This window comes from Doryrhamphus excisus, linkage group LG15 (assembly GCF_037039965.1).
Source record: "Doryrhamphus excisus strain RoL-2023G ecotype Guam linkage group LG15, RoL_Dexc_Guam_v1.1, whole genome shotgun sequence".
Taxonomy (NCBI): Eukaryota; Metazoa; Chordata; class Actinopteri; order Syngnathiformes; family Syngnathidae; genus Doryrhamphus; species Doryrhamphus excisus.
The window spans coordinates 463,574-489,548 of record NC_136371.1 but is presented as its reverse complement, the minus strand read 5'-3'; the positions used below and the strand labels follow the sequence as shown (position 1 = coordinate 489,548).

General features: G+C 43.2%; 1 protein-coding gene across 4 annotated transcripts in view; it reads right to left on the bottom strand.

Annotated features, from left to right (window-relative positions):
• The window catches only part of zbtb46 (zinc finger and BTB domain containing 46), a 64,785-nt gene that overhangs the window by 34,881 nt on the left and 3,929 nt on the right, over positions 1 to 25,975 (bottom strand). For all 4 annotated transcript variants that reach the window (XM_058052475.2, XM_058052474.2, XM_078796541.1 and 1 more), the window contains exons 2-3: positions 5,353 to 5,573; positions 4,344 to 5,268 (exon numbers count right to left, since the gene is read on the bottom strand). In XM_058052475.2, coding sequence (XP_057908458.2) covers positions 4,344 to 5,268; positions 5,353 to 5,538 — 1,111 coding nt within the window. In that variant the 5' untranslated portion in view covers positions 5,539 to 5,573. The remainder of the gene's footprint in view (positions 1 to 4,343; positions 5,269 to 5,352; positions 5,574 to 25,975) is intronic.

Below are 25,975 nucleotides of genomic sequence, written 5' to 3'. Positions count from 1 at the left end.
TGGTCTGTACGCTCAAGGACAGTTCAGGATTGTTACGGATGCGGTATTGTTCTACAATTCATTTCAAATCCAAACAGATCAATAGCAAAATTCCAGTGGCGACTGTACCGTTTTAGCAGTTCTAGGTTGGATGTAGTAGCTTTAAATAGAGCCGTACTACGTCCTGACATCTGACAGGTGTCAAAATCCTTTCCTTACAGAGACTTAAGACTTAAGTGGACACTAGCTTGAACAGATCAGGAGTATTTTTGACCGACACTTCATCAAAGTATGGCGACCGAGTCTTCCCGATCTTCTGACTCTGTGGCCAACATGCTAACCAACATGCTAACCACTGACTCATTTATGTTCACAACCCCCGCCTCCCCGTCAGACTTGTACTTTAGGAAGCTTTTGGCAACTGGAGCTTTGGCGTTTGAATTACGCTGGTCTATGTGATCCTAAGTCACTAAGGACTTCACTACTTAAACCCATAGACCAGACCAGACCTAGACCAGGGCTGGGCGAACTACAGCCCGTCCAAAGTATTTCATTGAAACTTAACATACGACCTGGCATCTTGGCTTGAGACAACCTCTTGAGGGTTTAGGTAGCTTTTTTATCAATTTGGTTATTTGATGTGGTCCACCCCCCCGTCAATTTCCCGAAATCAATGCGGCCTGCGAGTCAAAAAGTTTGCCCACCCGTGCCGTAGACCACCATCTTGGAGACTTAGTCAACACAAAAAACAGCGTCCCCGTCAAACAGCACCTTTTAGGTCAGGGGTGTCCCAACTTTTTCGACCAAGCGTTGCAAATTGAAATATGGAAAAATGCAAGAATTCATCAGAGACGCTAAAGCCGATGCATGGAAGTTGCTGGTGTTGGTGTGACCACAAGTCTGATAATTGCGTCCAAATGAAAACGAGTCTCTCCAGTTCTTCCACAGCAAACTCATTCAAGCACGAGGGTCTTGACGACAGAGGCTGGGGCTGCAACAGAAAACCGCCCCCATAAGATGGGAAGCATGGACTAATAATGTCTTGGTATGATAAATAGTTAAGGTCCATTTTCATACGTTTGTCAATTTACATGAACACGTCTCATTAAATGTGACCTTGACTCCTCTACCCTTCTTTCCTCTCTCCCTCTTTACCCCACACATCCACCCAGCTACCTTTTTTCCTCTCACTCGCCCTTTCCGTAGGTCCTTCCGTAAATCCACAGAGAGGGGAGGGGCTTGGGATGGCGAGGACGCACTGGTAATCCGTGCAGTGACCCAGGTCAATTCAATTATCCTGTTTTCTTTAGCTGTGCGACGCGTGTGCCCATTTCATAGCCAACTCCCTTAATGCGCCCAGGATTAGCTTCTCTTACTTTTAATGATCTAACTGTCGACGCCTTGGGCCCACAGCACACTTACTGACGCACACACACACACACACACACACACACACGTAGGTAAGTGTTTCTGATGAATTACTTTCTGAGTAAAGAAATTCTTTAAACAATATGAACAGAAAGAAAAAGTGTTCTTTCCAGTTTGCTTTTGATGTGTCCGTGTGTTACATAAACAAAAGTAAGAAGAGGATTGTATCATCTACCTGCACTTAACCCCGCTTTACCCCACACCTCCAAGATTTGAGATAATCATCTTAGTCCTAACACGTTAGTGTAGGACCAAGCTAATCCCAACCTCAGAGGAGGAAACGAGGTCATTCCGGGCTAGTGAACTTTTAGATGGCAAATACAACGGAACCTTGGTTAGCGTCATTCATCCATTTCACCATTTCCAGCTATCACCAAAACATACGCTGACTGAATACATATTTCCAAGAAATAATGGAAATCCAATAAATCTTTTTCCAGAAAGCCAAAAATGTTGACACATTTTATGGATTTGCATTCAGAAAACAACTAAAAAGGATGTATAAAAGGGATAAATGAACATTTAAGTTTACTTCTTCCTTCATTGAAAATGTGATTCTTGCCAAAGACATCATGTCGCAGTGAGATCAATACGGACACCACCAATGAGTTATTTTTGAATTCTGTTGGGACCTCCAGTCTTTTGATCACAACTGGAAAACAACCCAAATTGGAGCCAAAAACAAACATTTGATGACATCAATGATGAGTCACATTTCTAATATCTTTTCTTAAAATTGTAATAACCTGAAAATCTTAAAGGCCCTTGTGTTGAGTTGTGGACTCCTATAGAGCAGACACACACAATAACCCACACAGAAAGCGTTTTAGTTCTTCCAGAATCTGCATCTTCGCTTTGCTTAATGTCACTCTAGTAAAAAGTCATATTTGGAGTACGAAGATGTCCTCCTTCACTACATCCATAAACCTCCTCTTTGGTCGTCCTCTACGCCTCCTACCTGGCAGCATCCTTCTACCAATATATTCACTATCTCTCCTCTGGACATGTCCCAACCATCTCAGTCTGGCCTAAAGGACTTTATCTCCAAGGCCTCTAACATGTAATGTGTCTCTGATGTACTCCTTCCTGATCCTGTCCATCCGGGTCACTCCCAATGAGAAACTCAGAATCCCCATCTCTGCTACCTCCGGTTGTGCTTCCTGTCTTTTCCTCAGTGGTACTGTCTCTAGACCAAACAACATGGCTGCTCTCACCACAGTTTTGTATAAAATACTAGCGAGTTGGCTAGCTAGCATGATGCATTGGTGACTCGGTGCTGTCATGTTATTAATACAGTATGTGTGTTCGTAACATGCCTGTTAACATGCTCCCAACTCCACCCGGAAGTCATTATCCGCCAGCTCTGTCGGTCCTCTATGACGTAATCACCTGAAGACTCTGTAGTTGTTTGCTATGTAACATTGTACCACAAGTGTGTACTTTTGTATCGAGTAGGGCTGGAAAATAAATACCCACCATGGGACCAAAAAGAGGCATCACAAAAGTTTACCAGGAAGAGTCTTCAACCAAGGTAAAAGTGATGTTATACGTATGTACATTTATCATTTAGATGTATTTTGCATTGTTTTATGCTTGTAAAACTATTCTCTATAAAATGTGTTTTGTATTAATATGGAACAAACAGATGAATTGGATTGACATGATTTGTGAAGAGAAATAATGATTTCATCATCAAAAACTGAAGCACCATTGTATAAAAACACTTCCAAAGCAACTGAAGGTTGTACTGTTCATGGGTATTTCAGAAAAAACTCACAAGATTACAAAAAAGATAATAGCTGAAATGGAAGGCCACGATCCGGTTTGATGGCAGCTGGATGACATAAAACAATATGAAAGGACACGTTATTGTTTCAATTCTGGATTGGACACTTCCATGTAAGCCATAGTGCATAGTTTGTCACCAAGACAACAAAAAATGTAGAAAAGACATCAATTTTGGCTAAACAGCAAGTTGAACACAGTGAGGCGAATATACCATAATATACCATAATATACCATAATATACCACAATATATCACAATATACCACAATATACCACAAGGGTATATTCTATGTTCTGCATCAAATAGAGTGGAAGATCCGCGACAAGGTAAACGTAAGGTAGCGTAAACCAATGAGAATGGACTTGCTCATCCAGCCTAATAGTGTGTTGCCTGTTGTGACTGTTGGCCAATCGCCACTTCAGGGCCCCCTATATGGGGCGGGGCTGTGTTATCGTCCCCGGTCTCTTTGCTTGTTGCTGCGGAGGTACGCCCCTTTTCTGTTCACCTCAGGAAATAAGGAGTTCCTGTTATTGCACAGCCGGTTGTCCCGGTGCTGCCGTTTAGGCGCTCCCCTCCCTTCGACTCCACCCCCCACCGACCGCACCCCTCCCCGTACGATAACGACCCCCTCTGATCCTGCCGCCCCTTTGTCTGATCATCAACGATTGGAATATGAGCTGTCCTGTGATGGTGACCTGATGGTCTGTAGGCTGATACCTTGACCAACCGCGCCTCAAGCCGACCCGGTCTCGGGTTCGGTCCTGTCCCTGTCGTGACAACTGCAGACTCGTGATTATTCCATCTGTCACTTAGCGAAGCCGTGGTGAGGCGGACAACGCACGCCATTCCAACCTTCGCCATCTCCCAATGTCGATGGGAGGGTTACTACCAGAAGATGTATTATTATTATTATTATTATTATTATTATTATTATTACGTACTGCCCCAGCTCCGTGTATAATGCAGTTACAGCTCTCTTTGGACCATAAGACTAGTGGTGATAATGTTTTGGCTCGGTCCATCGCTGTAACAACGTAGTTTAGTTTAGCACGCTCGTGCGGTTGTGAGCGTAACTCGGGCCGGCTGAAATATACGTAGACATAAATAAGACATAAATGCAATGCGAGGAACGTCCACACACAGACATACCTGAAATATCCTGTCCGTTGTAGTTCCAGCCGGCCACAGCCAGCATGGTTGGGAGAGGAGAGCCGGGCCGACTGTCCCGGTCTCTCTCCCTGTCCCGGTCCCGGTCCCGGTCCCAGTTCCTCTCAGCCTGTTGGGTTATATGTCTGACCGTGTCCTTGTTCTTCCTGTTCTTCCTCCGCCCTGACCCTTTTAAGGGTTGCCAGGGTCCATCTCCCCCCGCACTGGCGCCCCCCGCCAGCTGATCCCTTTGGCTCTGGGCTGCACCCCTGGGGGTGTCCCTGGGATGCAAGGACGAGGCGGGGGACACCTGTTCCTCTTTGACGCTGACGGGCCTGTAGTCGTGCAGCCAAGCAGGCTGTGAGTCATGGCAAGCTTCCTCCTGGCTCTCGTGGCTCTTGGGGGGTTCTTGGTCCTCCTTGCCATAAGTGCTACCTCCCTCGTGGCAGCTGGCGATAGCCGAGTCCCCAGAGGAGTTGGCAGGACTGGTGCGGCGCGCCAGCCAGGGGGAGGTGCTGCGACCAGACATGATGGAGGCGAGGGCTTCCGAGGCCATGCCCACGATCCCACCTCCTCCTAAGCTCGCTCCAGCTACTCCTCCTGATCCTGGCATCCCAACTCCTCCGCTGCCCCCAGCACCTCCTACGCCTGATGCGGCCACAGCTCCCATTTCAAAGTCTGATAGTTCGTCTGCCATCTCGGAGCGGATGCTGATGTCCAGGGCAGCCTTGATGAAGCTGTGGCACGCCTGGACAATGTCCGTCATCTGCAGGTAGCTAGCGGCTGACATCACCTCAATGACGTTCTTACTGGTGAGAGCGAGGTGAGCGGAGTACATGAAGTCCAGGATGGCTTTGAAGCCCGTGGCGGTCACAATGTCCAGGTGAGTGACTGTCGTCTGGTGGTGAGGCTCCGCCCCTTTCTTAACCTGGAGCGTTTAGACAGGAAGTGCTTATTTATCAATTGAATGGGCAATAGCAGCAAAGATTCCATTTGGAGTGTAGAAGCTCACCTGGCAGTAAAGTGTCTTGAAGTAGCGTGAGGAGCCCAGAAGGACGTTCTTGTGGGCCTTGAAGATCTTTCCATCTACAATGACGCAGGCGTCACAGAGGATGCCGTGTTGCCTCTGCTCGTTGAGCTCTCGCAGGAGCTGACGATAGTGAGAGGAGATCTCCATGTCCTCCTTCCTGTTGTTCATCTGGGTAGCTGAACAAAATCCTCTCTTTCAAAAGTCTAAAAGAAAAGAAAGATCACACGCATTCAGTTGAACCCGACGCAGACTTGGTTAAGCATGTTCATATTTTTGACATCTCAGATGTGAGGTTAAGCTCTAAATGAATGCTGAGATGAAGATTGGAGATTTCTATTTGTCAAACGGAATCTTCTGATAAAAAACACTGTCTGAGTATTTGGCATTTTCATCAAACTCACACTTTCCAGGAAACAACCTTTTCAAGGATCCTAGTAAGTTGTAGCAGAGGCCCTCAACAGGCAGCCCGCGGTCCAAATCCTTCGCCCAAATTAAAAAATCCGGACCCAAATTACCCAAATTATGTAAACCGTTCAATGCTCATCCCTGCAGCATCTCCTGTGTTCTGCAGGTTGTTATGGCAAGGTGTACGTGTCACAAATAATCAGCCGTAGATGACTCGCCTCTAAACAAATATGGCGCTATCAACTCTAAAAAATTCATTTTAAACAGCAACTGGACCACAAAATATGCATTTACCAAAAATACACTGGGGGCGCCCATGTGTTGACAAGGTTTACACGGTTTCAAACGCTGAGGATTATAAATTATTCAGCTACTACAGACTAATGTTCAGATTGTGTTCAAAAAATTAGAAAATATATGATTCTGGAAAACTGCATGTTCTCCCTGTGCATGTTACCAAAGTGTTACATGTTACCAAAGTTTTTGTGCTATCTTAATCAACTTATAGTTGATTAAGATAACACAAAAACTTTGGTAACATTTACTGTACATACGTAGTATGTATGTACTGTACGTAATAGTTTGAATGTGATGATTCAGTATGCAGAACAAGGTCCATTTGCTTGGGATGTTTCACTTCTAATGTAAAAAAAGAGTATTGAGCTAAAAGACAAGCCAGGCTAAGGATCTCTCAATAATGAATGTGACATAAAGACAATGACATCAATAGAAGGCACATCTCAAGCGCCGTAGTTTGATGTCTAAAAACAGCCCAGTCCAGCAATAAATACACAGAAATATCTGTGTTTAAAAGCCGTCTGACAGGTTCATTTGGGTGTGTGTGCGTGTGGAGGAGAGCGTGTGTGTGTGAGCTCATTATAACTGACAGTTACATTGTAACACGTTCATTAAAGAGTTGAGAAGAATAAAAACACCTCATTTAGGACAAACGACGCGCACTCACCATTAGTATGGTATTTACCATGAGATCAGTAAACATGGCCTGGCTTTTAGCACTCGCTCCAATAGTTGAGACAGAACTTCCCTCTTGAACTTTCACCTTGGAGCGTCTGATCTCGTACAATCCAGTCAAATACGAAGAATAGACCATAATGCAATTTGGGGAGCCACGTAGTTTAGTTTTAGTCCCCAGAAGGACAAACTATTTTCAAAAGGCTTATTTCTTTCAAATTTTGTTCACATATTTGTCTAAGGCTATGTTCACATGAATACCGATGTTTCTATGTTTCGGCCTTCCGTCCACACGCAAACTGAGGTTTTTGTCTTTAAAAACTGAGCTTTTGTAAAACTCCGGCCAGATTGAATATTTTGGAAAACAAAGACGAATCTGGGCATGAGTGGTTAGGGTGCAGGCCTCGCAGCTAGGAGACCCGAGTTCGATTCCAACCCGCTCACTCGGCACGGTCCAAACACAAACTCTGTGTTTTATTGGACAAACTGGGGAACTGCGAAGACGGACAGTAAAGCATGCCCAGTAAAGCGTAAACACCAACATCACGTGATACCGACTTCCTCCAGTTTTTCTTTCACTTGTTGGAATAACTCCGTATTGACAGTTTTTCCAAATTTAGTTTGAATCCAAAAGAAACTTTCCTTAGCAGTCCAGTGCCGATTGCTGGCCTCCACGCGTGGAGCTGCGTGTTACGTCATATCTCAGCATTGGCTGAAAGAACGCACCCGGGAACAGGAAAAGATAAAGTTCAATCTTGCTAATATTTGATAATGAAGCTGGCCACATGTTTTATATAGATATGTATTTTCTTTTGGAATAAAAGTGGACTTGTGAATGGCGTATAGAAGGGTTTAGATTCTGTTCCACAGATGGCGCTAATGCACACCAAAGCTGCTTGCCAACCGCCAATAAACAACAGAAGAAGAAGAAGAACGCAGTCTGACAACTTTCCGTTTGAGCGGGTACAAGATACCTCAATCGGATTGGGGAAAGGAATATTCCACCCCTGGGAATCCCATTATATATTCATTGGGATTGGCACTTTTCTTTGGGAATGAGGCGTATACAAAGGTTACACTCTTTCCCTTTGAGCAAATAACCCCAATGGAATTGGAATATTTGGGTCCATGTATACGTGGCTAATGGAATATTTGGGTCCATGTATACGTGGCTAATGGAATATTTGGGTCCATGTATACGTGGCTATTGGAATATTTGTGTCCACGTATACGTGGCTAATGGAATATTTGGGTCCACGTATACGTGGCTAATGGAATATTTGGGTCCATGTATACGTGGCTAATGGAATATTTGTGTCCATGTATACGTGGCTAATGGAATATTTGGGTCCATGTATACGTGGCTATTGGAATATTTGTGTCCACGTATACGTGGCTAATGTCGTATTGAAGCCTTCAAGGGGAAGCAAGCCCCAACATCTCCACTAAAAGATTAGCCCACACTTAGCCAGTGCATTAGCCAGAACATTAGCAGCTGCCTTTCCCGCTCTCATCTCGATGAGGACTAAATCGTGGGGACGCCAAGTGTTACCAAACGCAGCGGTGATTTGTTTTGGGAACGCCACAGCTGTCAGGTCTCATCGGCCACCCGGAGAGATGACAGCTCGCCTCGGCCAAGGTGACAGCAACGTTTGCTCCGGGGCCGGCACACTTCAGGTCATGTTTAGCAAAGCTCTGCTCAACCTGATGGCTTGTAGGATCACATAAATCCACAATGTCTCCCACGTCCACACGGACAAACATGTCCTCTTATGAGCAGCGCTGGACAAGTGGATGTGCGGGGTAAAAAACTTTGATCAATGTTCTGCTAATTCCCAAGCAGCCACGAGTGTGAAATGTGTGTCTGTATGTTTCATAAGGCAGCCAGATAGACTTTTTGTGTGTTTCCCTCAGGCTGACACGCAGCTGAGAAAAATCTATTGCCATTCTAACCTTGAGATATTCTTTCCTTTCTGTGTTGGCCTGATGGAAATATCCCCGCAATCACCTTTGGAGACAAACCGAGTGGCTTTAAAGAGAGATCATCTTTCTCTTGCCTCTCAGGGACACTTGCACATTGAACATTGTAAAGCCAACCTGTTTCTATAAGATTGGAAAAAACATCTACAGCCCCATGTGACACAAGAAAACTCCTTCATTCACCACAGCATCCTCATATATTTCTTTTTTTGCCGCTAGATAAATACAGGGTCAACGTACAATAAGTTGAAAAGTAACAAAAAGAGCCAACTCTGCCGTACTTCCACCACTCGGGTTCCACCGTTTCACACCATCCAGCTTTTCATCTCTCATCTTGCTGCTTCCGAAACCAGCATCAATGTGTCGAATGTCACATTAACAGCAGCACAATATCACAATGCAGACGCGCACAAAAGTATGTTACTTCATCACCGTAGTTGCGGGGGCCGTTTCATTAGAAACAGGCAAGCGGTGGATGAGAAGACGAGGATGGGGATACGCATACGTACTTACGTATATGTTCAGATGAAATGACTGATGCAGAGATCAAGTACTTACTGATGTTGGGAATGTTTTAACACAGACAGAAAATATTGATTTATTGAAATCAACACAGAATGTGTATCTTTGGGTTCCGTGAGATTTTATATTTTATATATATATTATATATACTATATATATATTGTTGTTTAACAGGGGTTGTCTGCCTTGGTTCGGTATTGCATGGGGCGCTAACCCTCAAAAAGCCATCCATACATCAAGTTTCTATGCCGCTTATGCTGGAACCTATCCCAGCTGATGTCGGAAAAGAGGCGGTGTACACCACATTCGCCATATTTGTTGTCAGCTAACATTAGCGGTTTTAGCGTATGTGGGCGGCACGGCACTAATTGAGTTGGTGGAGGGATTTTAGAATATAGACTCAAACTATGCATTGTATCTCTACATACTCTACAAGTATTTTGTGTTAGCTGCTACAATAGCAACGTCATTGTTGTTCGGTTGATATAAAGGTTGGTTTGTAAATGGAACAATGGTGGCATTTTTTTTGTCAAAATAGTTGTGTCCCAATGACGTGTATTGTTAGCTAGCTCATATTAACAATTTTTTCACAAAATTCCAAAAAAGAGCAGTTGCCCTTTAAGAAAAACCTTTTCATAGGCTTTTTATATGCTTGTCTAACTTACTGAAGAACAGAATGTGCAACCAAGTCAGCTGAATTGTTTTTTCAGACTAGTGATTGGCCAAAATGAAAGACGTGTTTTTATGTGGACAAAGATTTTTCTAAGGCGCCACTGGTGTCAATGAAAGATTTTTCTAACATTGGACAAAGTTTTTTTTCAGTATCCATGGCCTTACTCGTCTATTATTGATCTAATTGTCTTCTAATGGATGCAGCTCCTTTCCAAACAGTTGATATCACTCCTTGACACTTTTGTCAAGCAAGGAATCGGACAAGTACATTTCGGAGTACCAACAGGTTGGAAGCTTATGGAAATAAGTGACTTGCTTGTCTGTAGGCTAAAGAAGAGGGTAAGTATTTAGACATAAAACTAAGCGTGAAGTTGTGTGAACGTTGCTTATTATTACAACCACCGTATATAAAAGGTTGCCTTGAATTAAACAAAACAAACAAACCCAAAGATGACTAAAGGCCAAGAGTACAGCAGAAACCAACAGTACGGGGGTGGAAAAGTTTGTCCAACGACATACGTTGGCATAACAGTTTCTGAGTAATTAGTTGGGCATACAGTAGAAACTTTTTAAAGAGAGAATTCTGACCTCTAAACTCTCTGCTTGCCTAATTGGCTTGTTTAATTTCAGCAATTCCCTCCAGTGAATTTCCAGTGTGAGCAATTCCAAGTCTCTCCAGTGTTTATGCTCACGTTTGAATTCCTTTGAGACTTGCTCAAGCTTCCAGCTGATAAATACATCCTTTAATGATTTGGATGCTTTTTGTTTTGGTGAATAAATACCACCGGAGCTCCGAGACCCTGTCAGTCTTCGGACTCCAAATCAAATGTGACTTTCCCAGATCCGAGAGGCCCCTTTCCTTAAAGTCACCCACACATTACTCCTGTCCGTGAACACACATGTGAGGTCTAAAACACACACGAGTCGTCATGGCGTCACAGCCGCTTTGTGGTGCTCGCATCACAGCAAAGTCACTTTAGGCCCCAGCCAGACGGCTAAAGTGATGAGACGTGTGATGGAACGAGAGGACAGGGCTTCTTCCTCCTTGTGTGTCTCTCCGTTCTCAGCCTGTCGCTCCGAGCCTCTCCTCTGCTTCCTTGACCCCCACAGAGGGCGGCGTCCTTCTGGACCAACAACACAGCCTAATTCTCTTTACGTGGACCATTGAAATGCGAAAACATTAACATTCATTCTTTTTCTATGCGGTGCTGGAGCCTGTCCAAGCTGTCCACCCTGGACTGGTGGCCAGCCAATCCCAGGGCACATATAGACAAACAACCATTCACACTCACATTCATACCTATGGACAATTTGGAGTGGCTAATTAACCTAGCATGTTTTTGGAATGTGGGAGGAAACCGGAGTACCCGGAGAAAAGCCACGCATGCACGGGGAGAACATGCAAACTCCACACAGATATGGCCGAGAGGTCTGCGCGCTAACCACTCGACCGCCGTGCAGCCTAGCGGTTATGATACGATTCAAAAATGATATATTTAAAAAGAGAACAATTTGATATGTGTATACATTATTATTATATTATATATGTGATACGGTGTACAGTGAGTTTTAACATTACCAACAAATGTGTATACATGTGTATACACGGATCAAAAAAGACTTGCTAAATGTGCTTGTAGTTGTTGTACTACACACTCCTATACATTCTATACATTCAAGGTGAATGAGCTTAAATTGTTGAAAAACTGAGGAATAATGTCATGAAAGTTGTCAGTACTTCAAAAAGTTGTGACTGACTTCTGATTGGATGAGCAAGGGGAGTCAATGGGGGTCAATGGGGGCCAGTGTGTCCAGTGAGACCAGTGAAATACGAAAACGAGTGTGCTGGGTAATCTATCCAAAACTGTGAATTTCCACAAAAATAAAAATAAAAAAAGGTCAGAGCCGACTGTGGCCGCTCAGGAGGCCGCGGTCTTTTGGAGTGCAGGGGGCTCTCCTGAAGACCTTCTACGACTCAGTGATGGCCTCTGCCATCTTCTACGGTGTGGTCTGCTGGGGGGGCGGGGGGGGGGGGCAGCATCCCAGCAGCTGACAGAGGCCGGACAAGCTCATTAAGAAGGCCAGCTCCGTCCTCGGGTGTCCTCCAGGATATAGAGAACAGGTGCTGGGGGCTGCCGAGCGCAGGATGACAGTCAAACTGTCTTCCATGATGAACAAAGACTCCCGCCCCCTCCAACACACACTCACTGCAATACAGTACGATAACTATGCAATTAACAGTACAATAACCATGCAATAAACAGTACAATAACCATGCAATAAACAGTACAATAACCATGCAATAAACAGTACAATAACCATGCAATAATCAGTACAATAACCATGCAATAATCAGGTACAATAACCATGCAATAAACAGTACAATAACCATGCAATAAACAGTACAATAACCATGCAATAAACAGTACAATAACCATGCAATAAACAGTACAATAACCATGCAATAAACAGTACAATAACCATGCAATAATCAGGTACAATAACCATGCAATAAACAGTACAATAACCATGCAATAATCAGGTACAATAACCATGCAATAAACAGTACAATAACCATGCAATAAACAGTACAATAACCATGCAATAAACAGTACAATAACCATGCAATAAACAGTACAATAACCATGCAATAATCAGGTACAATAACCATGCAATAAACAGTACAATAACCATGCAATAAACAGTACAATAACCATGCAATAAACAGTACAATAACCATGCAAGACAACTGTATATCATTTCTGATTTGTATTTGTATTACCCTGTTTTTGCACATCATCTGCTCTTGTGTGCTACTGTACAGTTCTGCTCACAGAATATGCTGGAGCTTATCCCAGCTGATTTCAGGCAAGAGGCGGGGTACAGCCACCCAAATGCAGGGCACATATAAGGCACATTCACATTCATATTCGTACCTATGGACAACTTGCTCTATTGGGTCAGTCAACTGGTTTCCCTCGGTACGAAGCAGCGGTGAAACCGCAACCAGTAACACACTGCTCTTTCAACATTGTGTGCAGTAAATGAAACCTTTGTTCTTTTAACTTTGGGAGCTGTGGAATCAGCAGGGAGAAGACAGTAGAAAACCGGCCAATGATTAAACAAAATGTGAGGGGAGGATCAGCACAAAAAACAGCATGACCAACTTCCAAGACCGCAAAGAAAAAACAAACCTGCGGCCATCCCAAAGAACCGACGGTTGCTGACTATTGTTGTCTGGTCCAGTTATTTCACTATATCACATCAAGCGTTCCACACCACAACATGACTAATAAAAGTAATGGTATTGATCATGGTTTAATTTTATTTTTACATGCACACAATTTACAAAGGAATACCCCCCCCCCCCGTCCTTTTCACATCTATTGCATACTTCCTGTGTTTCATCTGTTCCTTTTTTGTAGACATAGAAGATAGAAGTAACAAGGTAATGGAAGTTACCAGTTACTAATACAAGGTGAACAGTAGTAGCAGGATAATAGTAAACAATCATCATAAATATACAAATAATAGTATAATAAACAGAGAACAAGTTCAAGCCTCTCCTTCTTTGTGTTTTGCAAACATTAGCTGCTTGTATTGTTATCAAACCATCTTTTTTAGTCGAGCCATTTTATCGCTAACTTTCTCAGTCGGCTATCTCGAGAATAAAAAGTGGTAGCATCATCTGCAAATAATTTTTGCTTTAAATCCTTAAATTATAGATGTCATCTAAATTGAACTCCAGCACCCCCGCGACCCTCGTGAGCCAATATTTACCTTGTCTTTGATTTACTTCGAAATTATTTTCTGTCATGCCCCCCCCCCCACCCCCCAACAAACAGATTTTTTTTTTGCATCCTCCCGATTTGAAATACTAGATAAACTGCAAATATGTATTCATTTATTTGGACCTTAAAACTGAAACCTGGAAAATGCAATACAATACAAGCGTACTCAAGAGTCAAACTGCATGTTGAGTACTATAAATCTGTACATGTTGGTAGGTCAGCATTGAAATGCCTCTCACGCCACCCCGACAGTTCCCTGCCCTACGGGGGGGGGGGGGACCGCCCCACTATTTGAGAAGCGCTGCTCTAAGCAATCAGACTCACGGAAGTCAAACAATAAACGGTGTCTGCCTCATGCCAATGTCAACAAGGACGGGGACTACGGCTAGGCAAGTTTATCGTTTGCCCGTCTCCGTTAGCAACAGTCAAGGGACCTTCTCAACTCATATCATATTTACTTATGTTAAAATGAGGCTGTCATAAAGAAATACCTTACACCAACATTGAGGCAGCAAACAAAGTATATTACTTTTCAAAAGTACACATCTTTTGTGAAAGTGTACTCCTACAAAGAAACAAGTTGAATTGTTTGATCATTTCATACTGGCTGAAAATAGCCCTGTAAGAAACTTATAGTAAAGTTGATCAAAAGTTCGGACAAGTCATCCAAAATAACTGTAACTTTATTTAAACCATGCAAACCTTTTAGGAACCGGAACAACATTTTTGGGTGTACAGGACGCTACACTGACTCTCCATTCACAACAAAAGATCACTGTACAGGGGGGCCACAGAAAAACAGCTAGAAAGAAGTGTTGAGGTGAAAAAACATCAAATGGAGGAGAGACAAGCAATTAACAGGAAGGAAGAGGAAAATGAGTCAGGCAGCCAATATTTTTAAACAGCTTTGCTTCCACTCAACTGAGCATCAAGGCCATTATCCCGAGGTTAATCCCCAATCCGACGGCGTTGGCAGCCTTTCTGGACAAGCCAGTGTGTGAGCCCATGAACAAGGCAGGCGTGGACAAAAATACCACACACATGCACCAACCATGACACATTTACACACCCCCACACAGTCAGAGATGGACAGGTATGGCTGCTGCAGGTAAAATAATAATATCTACTTTTCATTTGTGACTTGTCGCCAATTTCACTATAACTGCTTATGTTTTTTACATCTCACTGTACATATCATGTGTACCCTCACTTTTTTTTATAAAACACACACACTCTTCATCTATATCTGGAAACCTCATATTCCAAATATACAACATAAGGTGGCCAGAAATATTTCAATATTGAACAAAGCAAAATTTGTTCTCAATCAGAAATCACTCCACACTCTTTATTGCTCTCTGCTTCTACCATATCTTACTTATTGTGTGGAAATATGGGCTAATAACTATAAAAGCAATCTTCACTCACTAAATGTACTGCAAAAAAGGTCAGTAAGGATAATTCATAAAGAACATACTAACTCCTTATTTCTAAAATCACTAATACTTCAACTTGCTGATATAGTTCATCTTCAAACAGCTAAAATAATGCATAAGCCTAAAAATAAGCAATTAGCTAAAAATGTCATCCAATACTTCTCTACAAGAGAGGAGAAATATGATCTCAGGGAAGAAGTACATTTGAAACACTTCTATGCTAGGACTACGTTATGCTAGCCATAGCATTTCAGTATGTGGAATCAAACTATGGAATGGATTGAGTAAGGAAATCAAACAATGCACAACGATGAGCCAATTCAAGAAACAATACAAGCAGTTGATGTTTGCTAAATACAAGGATGAAGAGTCTTGAACCAGTCATGATGTGCTATATATATCACTATATTGACACGCACTATGGTACCCATTATGGCATTGGATGCTCATATCACCCAGTACTTTGGTACGGGACAAAAAAACAACTTACACTATATTGGGAAAGCAGGAAGTGAACAAATGTAACAGTTAGTGATTGTAAAAGTACCAGATGGAGGGGTAGGATTTAATAAGCTTTGCTTCTTCCTACTCCTTTTGGACATGTGGAACTGGGAACTGATTATGGGATGCACTCAATTGGAATCTGATGCATGTTCAAATGAAATAAAACCATTACCATTACCATTACCATTACCATTACCATTACCATTACCATTACCATTACCATTACCATTACCATATGCAACCATCAGTGTGCTGAATTTTCCACCTCCACTTGTCTGTCCCTTTCCCAGTCCACTCCCTGGTTGGCTTCCAAGGAGGTGAAGGGAAAGAAGGATAGTCGTGTCATGGGGAGAGAGAATACCAGAGAGAATACAGAAGGCTTAGAACGACTTAACGCTACTTCCTTCATCCAAACCCCCGGTCATCCTACCCGACACCTGAAAAGCAAAGCCGACATCCTTGACGTCTTCACCTACAGACCTGCATGCCCCCCCATCATGCTTTGCAGGAGAACCAGCCTTAGGTCTCCCTTCCGGGTAATGCCAATATGACTGTGGCTATCCTGGGTGCCATCTTGTCTTATCACCTTCAGCAACACAATGTATCTTGCCCCAAGGTGTCTTATTGAGGATGGTGATCCTGAATGAGGTTTACTTGGAAGTCCTCAGGTGACCCCACAGCATGTCCGTGGTCAGTCGGTGGAACAGGTGACCGCATCAAGGGTTGTGTGTTCATCTGTTGTTCTATTGTGTTTCTCTCTATGTGCATAAATTGTGTGTGTGAATCCCTGTGCCGATTCTGGGCTATCTTCCTGTCAAAGTCTGCTACACCTCCCATGGTAACACCCTGACTGACGACCCGGGGCTTAGCCTAAATTTTCTCTCTATTAAAAGCTGTGAATTGCAAATAATAAAACATCTCATTAACACAGCTTGAGAATCCGGAATTAATAGGTGGGGGAGGTGGCAAAGAGGTGTGGATGATCAAGACAATGAAAGAGGGGTTAAAAGCGAGGGAGGACGCTGAGAGCGAGTGGGAGCAGAGGATGTGAAAGATGAAGGAGGGAGGACAGAGGAGGCGAAGGAGACCGGAACAGATAATAAGACAATGTGTCTTTGTTTTAGACTTTTTACCTTTTAGCTTAGCCGGTATCCAGGCTACATCCAGCTCCTCCCAGAGGTGGAACAGAGGTGGAATAAAGTCACAGGCACCCTGCCACTGATCTATTTCTTTTCACATTCTAAAGGGCCAATACAGGAGCTGGAAGGAAGTCTGCCTTTGCAAAGATTAAGTGTACTGTACGCCTGTGTACTGTAAATACAGTAACTAAATATTTGAAACACTTCAATATAATGCAGTCTGCATGGTAGTTCCACACGGGGGTGCTGGAGCCTATCCCAGCTGTCTTCCACCCTGGACTGGTGGCCAGCCAATCCCAGGGCACATATAGACAAACAACCATTCACACTCACATTCATACCTATGGACAATTTGGAGTGGCTAATTAACCTAGCATGTTTTTGGAATGTGGGAGGAAACCGGAGTACCCGGAGAAAAGCCACGCATGCACGGGGAGAACATGCAAACTCCACACAGAGATGGCACTGAATTCGGGTCTCCTCGCTGTGAGGCCTGCGCACTAACCACTCAGGTGCCGTGCAGCCCAGTTCCACACCACTGAAACTAAAATTATTGGTCAAATAATACCGAGAATTATCTTTCCATCCATGCATTTATTATCACCACTTATCCTATTCACACTGACTGACGGACTTTGGGCAACTGGTCACCGGCCAATCACAGTGCAGATATACAGTAGACAGACAATTCTTCACGCAGGCACTGAGTGGGGACTGAAACCACGTTGCCTGCAACCGAAGTCAGTCAAGTCAACCACAAGACCATCAGTGCCACACAATGATCCTTGCAAAAGCAATTAGTTTCTACGATAATGGTGAAAATATGTGAAATGTCTACCATATGCATGAACTGCTCATTTTATTCTCTAACATAAATCACACTGATGCACTTGCCAAACAGAAACAATAAGAAAATCATGATTATTGCCACTCGTGAAACAGAGCAATCCTCAATAAAATGAACAGCTACGACGGGACCGCTTGAATCAAAGTCAATTGTCACAATTGTCACGACAAAGTGACAAAAATGCACAACTCTGCCATGAAGTCTTATGCTGTTTGCCACTATCGCGTTTACGCATTTTTTGTACAAAAATAACAACACTTGAGAAATAAATGCTCGGTAATATTTCACAACCTGTGAGCAGCTGGTTGTTTATGAAATACGATGTGTGCTTTTCAATGACTGGATGACGGTGACTCAACACTGGTGGCAACTTGCTATCTGGTGCCGAGGCGGGTGTCCAGTCGGTGCATGCGTGTGCATGTGTGTGTTTCTGTGCGTGTGCATTAGATAACTTGGTGTGACTGTCACTCAGTCACATAGCAAAGAGAAGCTTTTCTTTCTCAAATCCACATCGCCGGCTATCCACAATAGCCACGTTTACATGAGGAGTTTTTATCTTTCCCAATGGAATCTTTCCGAATGACCTTTCCGAAAGCAATGGTATCCATGCAAAGGAATATTCCAATGGCGTGTCTCCATGCGGCGCTATAATCAACCAGAATAGTCAATGGGCATGCCCAGTAAAGCGTAAACACCAACATCACGTGATACCGACTTCCTGGAGTTTTTCTTTCACTTGTTGGAATAACTCCGTATTGCCAGTTTTTCCTTCGTCGAGTCTTGAAATTTAGTTTGAATCCAAAAGAAACTTTCCTTAGCAGTCCAGTGCCGATTGCTGGCCTCCACGTGTGGAGCTGCGTGTTACGTCATATCTCAGCATTGGCTGAAAGAACGCACCCGGGAACAGGAAAAGATAAAGTTCAATCTTGCTAATATTTGATAATGAAGCTGGCCACATGTTTTATATAGATATGTATTTTCTTTTGGAATAAAAGTGGACTTGTGAATGGCGTATAGAAGGGTTTAGATTCTGTTCCACAGATGGTGCTAATGCACACCAAAGCTGCTTGCCAACCGCCAATAAACAACAGAGGAAGAAGAAGAACGCAGTCTGGCAACTTTCCGTTTGAGCGGGTACAAGATACCTCAATCGGATTGGGGAAAGGAATATTCCACCCCTGGGAATCCCATTATATATTCATTGGGATTGGCACTTTTCTTTGGGAATGAGGTGTATACAAAGGTTACACTCTTTCCCTTTGAGCAAATAACCCCAATGGAATTGGAATATTTGGGTCCATGTATACGTGGCTAATGGAATATTTGGGTCCATGTATACGTGGCTAATGGAATATTTGGGTCCAGGTATACGTGGCTATTGGAATATTTGGGTCCATGTATACGTGGCTAATGGAATATTTGTGTCCATGTATACGTGGCTAATGGAATATTTGGGTCCATGTATACGTGGCTAATGGAATATTTGGGTCCATGTATACGTGGCTAATGGAATATTTGTTTCCATGTATACGTGGCTATTGGAATATTTGTGTCCATGTATACGTGGCTAATGGAATATTTGGGTCCAGGTATACGTGGCTAATGGAATATTTGGTTCCATATATACGTGGCTAATGGAATATTTGGGTCCATGTATACGTGGCTATTGGAATATTTGGGTCCATGTATACGTGGCTATTGGAATATTTGGGTCCATGTATACGTGGCTATTGGAATATTTGTGTCCATGTATACATGGCTAATGGAATATTTGGGTCCATGTATACGTGGCTAATGGAATATTTGTGTCCATGTATACGTGGCTAATGAGCCCATGCAACAAAGACGGGGCAAAAGATATTCCGCTTAAATGTAAAGTCACAAGTTGGACAACCTCCAAACTCCGCCACGTGCAAATACTACAAGCGAGTCTTCCCCCCAAGTTAATCTAATTTAAGAACACTGCAGAGTACACACAAAGTAGTAAAACACCTGATTTCACGATATGAACTTAGCTGTCGCCTATTGTGATTTACATACGCAGATATGCGTGGAAAAACACTCTTGTATAGAATGGCCTCAGGCTGCCATGTCACTCATCAAGATGATCAAAAGACTGCAACAATCCAACACCGAGGAATCTGGGAGCTCTTTGGAAAATCGGTCCTTCAACAGCAGGAATAAAAAAAGAAGGAGGTGAGATAAAGGGAGAGAAATCAAGGGGAGACGAGAGGGGCATCTAAATATAGATAGACTCACATTTTAGAGTTGCAAAAGAGACAGCGGAGGATAAGGGAGAGGAGACGGGAAGCAAGAGACAAAAGAGGGGGATGAAGGGAGATTGTAAAAAAAAAAGTGGTGTTGTGGAAGGAAAAAAGAAGGCAAGTAGCTGGAGATGGATAGCGTGGTTCTGATCTAGCGTGGCGATCCTTAGTGGACTAATGGAGAACACTTGTGTACAACAATGGACGTCTGTCGATACTCTGGTATCGTATCGTCTGACTGGCGGTCAGTACGCTGCAGGAAAACGTACACCATTATTTCTATATTAATAATGATAGTAATATCAGGTTGTGAACAATAAATAGATGCGACGGGCTGGCGGTTTGACAAGCAAGAGATTTGATTGCGGGGTAGCAACAAATACTTCGATTGTAGAGACCAGGTATCACGGAACTAAACTACCCAAGAGCTGGCTGTCAGAGAATGGATTACCAGGACTGAAGATTAGAATTAGGGTTAGGGTTAGGGTGTTGAACAAAACAAAAATCTCAAGTTTGGAATGTCTTTGGATTTTACAAGAAGGATGGAAAACCGGACAAAAGCCAGGTCATTTGTAAGCTATGCAGTGCAGCGCCAAAGTCCGCTGGTAGCACAACAAATCTTGTCCGGCGAGGCCAACTGAGACCCGTTTTTGGTACCCGTTTTTATTGGGCAGCTGCTTCCATTTTACCCCGCCTCTCGCCTGAAGTCAGCTGGGATAGGCTCCAGCACCCCCGCAACCATCGTGAGGATAAGCGGTAGAAAAAGAATGAATGAATGAATGAATGAATGAATGAACATTTCCAATGACTTCACTGTACCCGTCCACACACCAACACTGCCAAACATGGCCAGTTATCCATACGACGTCACATGGCCTCTGCCCCCCAAAACCCACCACAACAATTAATAAGCACTTCTGTGGGAAACACGGGTATTATTCTATCGTAATAATTGAGTGAAGCACCTCAAAGTTCTGCAAGTAGAAATAAATAATTGTAAGTATCCCATTTTCAGCCAAGGCTGTTTTTTTGTTGTAGTGAAAAAAAGGAAAGTTAGCTTGGCTACGCCTCAAGGCTAACTCCTCCGCTGTGATGAAACCAGAAGCTCAGAGACGTCCTTACTTCTGTCTGCTCTTCCTTCTCGTGTCTCTGATTCTGAGATGCTTTGACATTTGACTGTCACCTGTTGACTACCGTGACCACCAAGGCTTGCAGGCTTAGAGAGCGGTATTGAACCCTTCCCACCCCGCACAGCCATGGGAAGTGAAGTGAAATCCCGTCCATCTCGGAGTGCCATCGCTAAGGACAACACTCACCTTGGAAACCTCATTTCACAGCAAGTCACACTTTCCCACATTGCCAGGCAGCGACAGTATCAGGTGTCCATCCAAATGCCAATCAACCACCCTCTTTGTGACACACCAGCGCACGCACCAAAACAATCAGGGGGGGTGGGGGGGGGGGGGTGACGCAGGAGATGCCAGGCAGGGGTGGGTACGGGGGTGAGAAAGCGATTAAGAAGAAGAGTGCGTAGAAGAGAGGCAGTCTGAGACAAAGGCAAAGTGACAATGAGTGAAAGGTGGTGGTTGGTGGGGGGGGGGGGGGGGGGTAGAGAGGATGTGATGAAATAAAAAGGCCCACTGCAAGCCCGCCGTCTACATTCGCAGTATCAGAAAGAATGAGGCTATAACAAGGAGTCGTGCGCGTCGCTGCGTGTTTCCATTCGTGTTCGCTAATACGCAACATAAAACCAACGGGGGGGGGGGGGGTTGCCCCTTGCCGCTGAAAAGAGGATGTGGACTTTCTCACTTCCGTTCATGTTTGGCTTTGTCACTCCTGTTTCAAAAGAGGAACTAAAGTGCCAAAAAAGAGCCAATGTAGTACCTGAAGTTGTGCATTGGTGCAAAATGAGCCCTATTAGCTGGTGACACTGCACCCATTTAGACTAATTAAGGATGATTTATTCAACAAACAGATATTCAAAAGCACGACCTCTTCCCCTTGGAGTTTTAATGGTCTTCTCTGCATATATTTGTGTTGAGAATTTGAGTTATGAAAAAATTAGGCTCGCTCCGATTTGTTCCCGTAAAAAAACACGTAACCAGCAAATGCAGATAAATACCAATTACAATTACAAAATTACAAAAACCAATACGACAATTGTAATCGCAAAACAAACAAAGACATGGATGTGCATGTGTGCTGCGTCACTAGCTAGAATTATCCGCCTAGCTTCTCGTCTTCCGAGTCCAAATGTCCATTTTTACCACAGTGATATTTTGTTTTTAAAACAAACAGCAAAACAGTTAGTTTGGAGCTTGTTTTTGTCCCATGTGGCAGTGGATATCACGGTCACGGTCATCCCAGGTACATACTAACTTTTTCACGAGTCGCTGAACAATTTTGGACTTTTGTTGTTACAGTAACGATTAGTGGTACTGCAATATGTGTATTTGTGTGGAAGCGTTCCATACACACACTGAAAAAAGTCATTTTGACCCCTAGTAAATGCGACTTATATTAATTCAACCTATTTTAATAGAAATAATTTGTGCTCCTGTATGATATATGATAGCTAAAAATATTTCATTATAATCAACTTAATAAAAATTCAATTTTTATAGAATTTAAATGATTTCAACGTGCACAAAACAATCTAAAAAGCACACTTCATTTATTTAGGTACATTTAAGATGGGTTTAATTGGATTTAGTAAAACCTACTCAAAATAAAAAATATAAAAGAAAAAAGAAAAAATGAAATAAATGTTCATTGAACATAATAAAATTATTTAGTTTCCGATAAATTAATTCAGTGCAACTACTTACAATACTAAAATAACCGTACGTGAGTAAGTGATGCTTGAGACTTTATTCTTTAGTTATTTCTCTGTATGTATTATAATAATTTCATATGTATGAACTGTGTCAGCCTTGCTGCCCGATGGCGGCGTCTTAAGGAATTGGAAATAAATGTTTGTTCCTTGTTGGGAGCAACTTCTCCACATGTTTTCTGCATAATTGTACATTGATTACATGTAGTGAAAGTTCATTGAAAGTTTTCAATGAGGAAACGGCTTTCCCTCCATCTTCGATGAGCCCTCCTCACCTTCATTAAAGGGGCTCTTCTTGACCTCAGGTGACCCCAATGATGAGCCAAAGACAGGAGGCGCTCGTCCCGCGTGGTGTCCACCGTTTCGGGAGGACGCTCGACTATGAGCTCAGATCAGCAGGAGGGATAAAAATGAGAAAGGGAGCAGGGAAAGGGTGAAAATGAGAAAGGGAGTAGAGGGAGGGTAAAAATGAGAAATGGAGTAGGGGAGGCCACAGGAGGCACCTGGCCCACTTACAGGAGGGAGGAGGAGGAGAGGTGAGAGATAAAGGAGTGGGAGGGATATAGGAGGAGGAAGAGTAGAGGGCACGGAGAGGACGGGGGCTGACGTGAGGTGAAGCAACCAAAAGGTGAGGAGAGAAAAAGATGCGAAGCGAGCAGTGTTTCAAAAAAAGAAAAAAAAGAAAAGATGGGGGAGATAAGAGTGTGAGAGATGGAGAGGAGGTAGGTAGGTAGGTGGGGGCTGGAAGAGAAAAGGTGGCCTTGCTTTGCTTTGAAAGGAGGCGGTGCGTGGGTGTGTGACGAAACACTAACACCGCGCCCAATGTATGAATAAACGACCACAACAGGCCGCCGAAGGTTCAATCTCTTCTCCCGGCACACTGGAGCAGCCTGCCTAAAGCGCTGATATCCCATAATACCACCCACAGTCTTTGCTCCACCTCACATCAATGAATATTTCATGTCCTGATGGCACTTTTAAAGCAAAAACTAATTAGCAAATCCGAGTTGATCTGGCATTAGTCATATCAGGCCAATTAAAAGCCAAGTCCAACTGTACATGTTAATGGCAGCCAAGTGGAATAATTGTACTTTGAGCAGGGGAGGGAATGTTAAACAGGTCTTGTTAGCGGCACTTTAGCACTCCAGTCCGCAGCCGGATTACTAAACTCCACAAAGTCGGATAATGCTCATCGGGGCCACACGCACGCACGCGCACACGCACGCACGCACGTGTACATCTTTGAAAACACAAAAACAGTTAGTCCATTAATTAGTGTCGCCATCAATTATACGGGTTCAGGTGTCAAATGTCCACCCTGCTATCCATTTTCTACACCGCTTGCATAAAGATGGTGGACTCTTAACGCCAGCCAATAACAGGCCGAACAGGATGGGAATTTCAAATGACTCATTTTAAACAATAAATTGATGTAAATAAATTCATAAATACATTTGAAATTGACCTTGACCAAAAATGTGAAAATTCATTGGTCTTCTATATTGTTTATTTTATTTTATTTATGGTTTTATTTTAGGATTTTATGGTTAATGGTGCAAAATGAAAATGTGGCGCCGAGGCTTCGACAAGAACTGCTGCATCCGTACCCGTGCAGCCAAACCTCAGTTAAAAACCAACAGTCAAAGGAGCCATTGTTGGAATGTTGTGTTACCGGAATACCGTTTTCTACACTGTGCTCTTATGCTTGTCATGTGATGATAATCATAGAGTAGCAGAATGAGTATGTATACTGTATACTGATCATTCATGACTGTACTGGATGGGTGTTTGTTTGTTATGGGAACATTTTTTTTATTAAAAAAAACTAAATATAAAAATAAAGTAAAATAAAAATTAATAAAAAATATTTAGCAAAAAAATAAGTGAATTGAACTTCTCTATTGCTTTTTATTAAACACGAGTTTATATTGACACAGACAGCACTGGCGCATACAGACTAAACAGTGAGGCGCAACAACAAAAAATAAAGCAAAAAAAAGTTAGCCATGCCATTCTTCCCTCCGTCTGCGTCTGGCGCTCTCTCTCTCACCTGAGCTTTGATATGCAAATCAGGCACCAGCCAGAGCCCAAGGCTAGCAGACCATTTGCTCAAAGCCGTTCAATTTCTCATCAAATGCTCATGTTGTGTGTTTATAAAAGACAGTTTCATTCATTCAGTGGGGAAAAAACAACTAAGAAGTACACATGCTTTTAGGAGGCTTTCAGGACTACACAGGCTGATCAAAACCTCCATGTTCTATAGAAGATCCTTCAGCTGGGAACAAGCCTGAAGACTCTAAGTCACTACTAAGTCAGTCGTTAATGAACGACTAGGAGCGTATGTGTGTGTCTTTTCCATTGCCCTGCCTGCTAGGTAATTGCATTGAGGACGCCCACCCTACACGACTTCCACGCCGGGTCATTCAAGGACAAAAACAGCAGTATGCAGAAGAAAGTATGTACAGTAGACAATACAAGAGAATCAACTTGCTCGAGAAAATAAAATGGATGTCGACAAACATAACGTGCACATTGATGCAAATTTAACTAATTGCTTCAAAATAAAACTAATGATTTTTGCTTTTTCTTACAATGCACGAGTAGAAAGGTGATTTACTCCAATGTTGGATAAACATACACAGCCCAACATATAGCGCAAAATGGAACTGAAACACAAACAGCCAGTCGATATCACCATTGGTGCGGTCAAGAGATGACAAAATGTGATGAAGTAATTATGATCTGGAATTAATTGAGCTTGGGGGGGGTTTCAACTGATATAAACATTGCTAGGGACGCACCACCGTGCGGCCCGAGTGGTTAGCATGTAGGCCACATTCAGGGGATCGGGAAGACCTGGGTTAGATTCTCCGTGTGGAGTTTACATGTGTGCATGGGTTTTCTCCGGGAGTTTCCTCCCACATTCCAAAAACATGCATGTTAGGTTAATTGAAAGCTGCGCTATGCTAGCTCGTTAAATGCTGCACTTCCAACTGGGTCCTTTGCGTTGATGTGGTAGCCTAAACAAGAGTCGTTTCAGTGAATAGCAAATGCCTAACAAAGAAGTCGTATCACCCGACCTTCAGCAATGATGCCGGCGGAGGATTTTTGAAATGTAAATTTACCATTCATCGAATTTGGACGGGCTGTACGGCGGTCGAGTGGTTAGCACGCGGACCTCACAGCTAGCTCTGTGTGGAGTTTGCATGTTCTCCCTGTGCAGGCTCCAGCACCCCCCGC